We start from the raw sequence: 5,886 nt of genomic DNA, 5'->3' as shown, positions 1-5,886 counted from the left end.
GGAAAGTAAAACCCGATCCCAAAGCACATGTGTCCTGTTTTTCACTCCTGAGTGATAAACCTTGGTGGAGCGGAAGAAGTACAAATGCTACGGATGGGAGAATGGTGATGACCCCTAATAGGAGGTTTAAAGTTGACGTCTACCTTCGGCATCTATCCCAGCCCCGTGTTCTGCATGTAAGCTATTGATAACTGAAGCGACACTAGCCGTGAACCATCTGGAAGTTTCGTTACATACATTCCCTACCGTGCCCCATGGACCTGTTTTTAATCCTTTCCTCCCTAACTCAAATCTACTTTTAGGCCAGTGTTCCTACATCCATCTATGGACACGCATGATGGCCAGCATAATTCCCCTTCCTGAATCAAGTTCCTAAACCAGACGAAACTCCAGCTCCAGTTAAGCTGTTGAGAGGGCTCAGTGGCGTTGAGGTCAAGTATCTCCTCAATTGCATGCTAATTTTATGACTGGCGAGGTCGGATTGCGGGTGTTTCTTTACAGCACTGACTACGTAGTAATGGCCGACGCGGGATGTTGACCTGCAGGAGCCCCGGGGACGACGCTCAAAAGAGGAGGGAGGCTGTGTAATACGATAATGGTTTATCCCTCGGTATTGGTGAGGCGCCACTTTTGGGCTTTTGAATTAGCCCCCTTGTATCTCGCTGGGTGGGCTGGCCTTTCGGGCCATGCTAATAGCCCAGACACCTTCTCTGCGCTGAATACATATTCTGCCCGAGTATTTTGTCTTCTTTCGTCTTCAGGGAAGTATCGAGACGCTACATTAATCTGTCTCACACCCAATGTTCCTACAAACGATTAGTTTGAAGATACCAAAGGTGTTTTGTAAAAATGTGACGTTGCAGCTAAAAATGATTAATTTGAAAAGAAGGATTGCAAAATAACTAGTGCAAATTGAGCGGAGAAGTGGGGAAAAAGTAAGTGGCATCAAGTTCGCACATAAGCTGCAAAAGGAGGAAATAAAATTTGTGTTATGAGGGTGTGTTTGTTTTAATCGTCAGGGTCTGCTTATAGTAGGTAACAAAAAAGGGTCTCCATTGCTTTTTTGCAACTTGAAGGTAGTTGGGAAGTGTTTAGAGCCCCTTGAGATTCTCATACATACGTAATGAAGGCGATCCGAGCTTGCCTACTTTACTTTTAAGTATGAAGGGAAGATCCTCGTTGAACCTGTTTAGCACTTAAAGATGCTATTTTGAGTCCAAGTGAAAGTATTAAATATGAACTGCTTATTTGCGGAGGAGTAAACAACTTTTATGACTGAGGTTCAACTTCTCAATGCAGCTTGACGAGGCAGAAGAATAAAAAAACCTTCCACTTCTTCAAAAGCTACCAAGATGTGCACCAGTGAATCTGTCAGAGGTTAGGCCAACAATATAATCCGAGGCCACGCACATTCTACGCACCTAAGTGGGATGGATGAAGGGGAGAGAGGGAAACCGCCTCACCCTCATCCGCGTCCCTATCTTTAGCCTCCGTATTCCCCTCAAAATAATAATTAGAACCACTTCTCGGCACTAGACAATTAAATGGGTAGGGCAAGTTAAGATATTGCAGTGAGGCAACTGATGCTCAGTTCTCCCTTGACTCCCAGAGGCAAAACGTCTTATAGGAACGGAGTTTTTATTAAAAAATGTGACAAATTGCAATGTTGATTTTAAAATTGCACGAGCTTATTAAGGTACGCAATTCACTTGTCCAGAAAATTAAAGCAAGCCAGCACAGATTGGATGGCTGTCACCGCCTGACAGTTCCACATCCGAATGAAATGCGAATGCATATTGTACTACTTGACAGTGAGAAGTATGATAAAGCCCCACTGTTACCTGCTTTCTGGTTCGTAATTACTGGCACAAATCGCTAGAAAATGTCTTTACTCAGAGGCATGAAAAATAAACGACAATACCAGACCAGACTGGCCATGCCTCTCCTCCCAGGTAGCCAATCCGCATTGCTGCCTAGAGCAGTCTCGCGTGACAGACCCATTGCCCCACGTAGCATTTAAGCTCCCTCATTTCAGATTAGGATTTTTCAGTCCTCATTAATCATGTAATTCAGTGGGAGTGGGAAATGTGATTATTCAGGAGTGGGGACTCAAGCACAATTCACCTACTTTGGATGTAGACGATGTCAGCTATTTCCGGCGGTCGTTGGCTTGGATGTGGAGTCCAGCTGGCTGTCATTTAGTGCCAAGGTGGCTTCAAATTGTGAACACAGGGTGCTGATACTGCTTGCTGCGCCGTCGGCTGTAGCATCTGAGTCGATGAAAGACCACTGACTGCTGTCCTCAGTTGTACGTGGAAGTGGTACTGTGTTTGAGGCAGCCTTTGAATTACTGCTAGTGGCACTATCCAAAGATCGCGGTTTCACTGCCAGCACAGGAGATGGTCGAAGAGGAGGATTGGAGTTGTGACCTCCAGATCCAGCTAGCAATGGAGCTTGAAGTTGTTCACATAATCGCTTAAACCGCCGTGTTGGACCTTTAAAAGAGACGTTACGGCTTTGTATTCCTTCATATCTGCCATATAACAAGAGAATATTATAAATTTTGGTGTATTTTAGTAATATCTACCCAGTTGCGCAAATGAAGCCTGAATGTGAATACCAGTAGAGCTCACTGGGGTCAGGAAATCTTCAACACAGAAAGAACAGTCTGCACTATCCTAAATGGCAAACTTATGTACTTGTAAGTGATTATCTTCACAAAAAGATTTGGCTTTAGGGCCGCCGAGGTTGAAGTTATCTCTGACAAGCATACGACTGTTAAAAATACCGTACTGCCGAGTGGCTAGGAGTAGACAACCGTGAGTTCTTTTGGTTGGAGATCTCCTTAATCGTTACACGGTGCTTCATGGAAGCATCCATGCATCCAGCAATCGTGGGTTATTGCAGTCAAATTGTATAAAATACTGTGTTACAGCAATATTTCCTTTCATTGTATGCCAATCTACACAGGCTCTACAGTCGTCGCACTTTTCGACCACTGTCTAGACGCCATGGGGTTCCATTAATGTCAGCTGTTCTGTTGGAGTGACGTGATTGCGGATGACGCGGTGCGCTACTTTGGTGGTAATGATAAACGAATCTTACTGGAATGGAATCGAATCGGAAAGGATGAATCCTTGCGGACATCAAACAGAGGGCTTATTAAATCCGCCTCCACTTTCAGTTACTATGTGAAGATATTTGAAAGAGTAGATCCAATAGCTTTGATTTTGGGCGACGCACTCGGCACTAGACATCCCTCCACCTAGATCAGTAGGAGAGGCAATAAAATCTGCTGGAGGTGTCTACAACTTTTCAAAATTTTGCCCCTGAACTGAAGGCTAAATTTTATGGGACACTTTGTTGTGATGGCTAAGACAGACGAGTGACTACGGGGACATCGAGTACGAGGGGGTTTGTGAAGCAGAACAGTGTCCGATTTGATGGCTTGTTAACTACACTGGTGAGTGACATGGCATCCCGTCCGTATGATTCCCATCGCTAGCCTATCAGGGCTACTAAACATCATACCAGAGAGAAGTTGAAAGCTGACGGCGTAAAGTTCACGATCACTGGTACCGTCAAGTGCGCCGCCATTATTAGCGGCTGCTTGACCGGTGGAGGCGCGGACAATGTCGATCTGCATTTTTACAGGTCGTGCCAAGAGACTGGACCCACTGCCGGCTCGATGGTATTCAGCCCGGAAACTTGTTGGAGAGAGGATAGTGTGCACTACGCCTGGAGTTGAGAGCAAGACCTAAAAAAATGGAAGGATTTGAATAATTTGCTATCAATAGAAAGCTTCCGCTTTTAGAGTGTCTAATTAGAAACCTTTTTTATCCTTCTTATACCTTCAAAAGGTGATAAACTCTGGACAGCATCAACTAACATGACTGCAAAACATCGTGCCTCTGTTTTACCCATCAATGTGTTGGACATTTAACCCACATGTTTGCAGTTAAACGAGAAATTTTACGGATTTTGTTTTTATTTTCCCTAGTCATTAACAGACAGCGTACTTTTGCCAAAGCAGTGAATTATTGCATTTTGGTAGTAAAACTTCGGCTCTGAAATGTCAACTTGACAAGCGACACGGCGCTTTTCATATTCTAGGTCTTGAATTCAAGCTGCAAATTTTAAAAGGGTAAATAAATTATCGCTTATGAAACCCAAGGTGAGGACGAGAGGGTCAACTTTTAAGCCTTCAATGTGTGGCCCCAAGGAGGGGGAGAGAAGGGGGGGTTGCTATGGCCGTCATGTGTACAGCGAGTCGTGACAATGGCAGCCGAATCATTCGACTCGTTTGTCTGCAGCCTGGTGGATGTCACCACGTCTGCTATCGATTAGTGGTGTCAAATGAATGTCACTCCGTGGAGATGTTCTTCAGTGACTACCGAAATTTTGAAGCTCCATTCTACCGTTTCTGTCTTAGCACCGTAACAAAGCACCTGAGGGCGGATAGCCTGCCTGGCGGTGGATAGAATTCTAGGAAGGCTATTTTTTGACAACTGTCACAGCGATTGTTTCTAAACCAACTTCCTATTTATAGAGAAACGGTCACATCTACAGCTAAATTTAACTACAAAGATGGGAAAAAATTGGATCACAGTTCATTTTTTTCGCAGCAAACATCGAGCTACAAATCTAAAGTTATCTGCTTAAATAAGGTGAAAATGAACTTCAAGGCAAATTTACAATTCCTTAACTCTTTCACTTCCGCTCCCTGGGGAGAATGAATGACTCGTATCATCAGATAGACGCGTTCTCACCATTCTCTGCTCTGTAAGCAACACGAAAATCCCTTTTTATGGCCTAATAACGACCAAGAATTTTTTTTTTTGGATATTTTAGCTGTGACTCAGTAGGCCGACGATAGAGAAACAAAATTGTAGGGTTATCTTTTGGCAGAAGTGAATAAAATCCAATCCAGGTGAATAGTGGACAATTGGAAATGTAGGGTCCGATGTGGGTAAGGGGAGCCACCGAAGCCACCAAAACAAACTTTTCACGGTCTTAACCTGCCCTAGTTACCACTGTATATTTTGATAAGGCACCTGATTTGCGCCCATTTAAAAAAGGTGGTAAAAAAAGGACTTTATAAATAGGACGTCAGATTGTGTGAAGAGGATTCACCCTTGGAGGTCTCCACTATGAATTTTTAATGCTTGACATTAGCCGAAAAGGAGGAGGTAAGTGTGGTGGAGTGACACTAGTTAGGGATATTTTGGTCTAGGCAGACTTTTGCTGTCCCTACAGGTTAAACCAACTTTGTGATGGCGCGTGGCCTTTCCATCACCGCCTAGGCCCTCCCACTCCCTCTATGCGGTACTGGTAAATAACTTTTTTTTTCCATTGCCTGCTTTCTTACCACCTCAGTAAGTGAACTAGAAGCAGAAAACGAGGAAAAATATTGCTTGGATGTCATAAATTTCATCGAAGTAGACTACACGAGTTAACTTCTAGAAAAAGTACTTTTATTTCATGTCATAAAGAGTACAACCAACTAAAGAAAATTTAGATTGTGCTCAGAAAAATGTCTTTTTTAAGATCAACTGATTATAGAGTCCCGTGTGTTGGGGAGAAATGGATTAGCTTTATCTTTGATGAACTTTAAAAGTCCTAGTCAAGCCTTCTAGATCGACAAACAAATATATGGATACAAAAAAAGATATCAAAATTTTTGTGGTGTGTTTGGTAGCAACTCGCTACAGTGGCTTGGTGCAACTTGTGGCAAGTAGAGAGCTAGATCAAAAAAGCGAGACACCGTCTCTGTCTTGTCTAAAATGCCGGGATTGACATGCCATGACCTTGCTTTCGGAGTTGGCAATTGGATGAGAAACACTTTAATGACACCTACATCAACGTGCAAGTCGGAGACACGGTCCC

General features: G+C 43.6%; 1 protein-coding gene across 1 annotated transcript; it reads right to left on the bottom strand. All coding sequences in view use genetic code 11, as the record gives it.

Moving 5' to 3' along the window:
* Window positions 1-2,145: 2,145 nt before the first annotated feature.
* Window positions 2,146-3,881, bottom strand: EGR_06953 (BR serine/threonine-protein kinase 2; the record flags this gene model as incomplete). Its single annotated transcript, XM_024496202.1, has 3 exons — window positions 2,146-2,495; window positions 3,532-3,757; window positions 3,852-3,881. 3 exons carry the CDS (start codon window positions 3,879-3,881, stop codon window positions 2,146-2,148), a joined length of 606 nt encoding a protein of 201 aa, XP_024349405.1.
* Window positions 3,882-5,886: the final 2,005 nt, after the last annotated feature.

This window comes from Echinococcus granulosus, assembly GCF_000524195.1.
Source record: "Echinococcus granulosus chromosome Unknown EG_S00066, whole genome shotgun sequence".
NCBI lineage: Eukaryota > Metazoa > Platyhelminthes > Cestoda > Cyclophyllidea > Taeniidae > Echinococcus > Echinococcus granulosus.
Note: the sequence above shows the minus strand (reverse complement) of the source record. Positions and strands in the feature narration are given on the sequence as shown.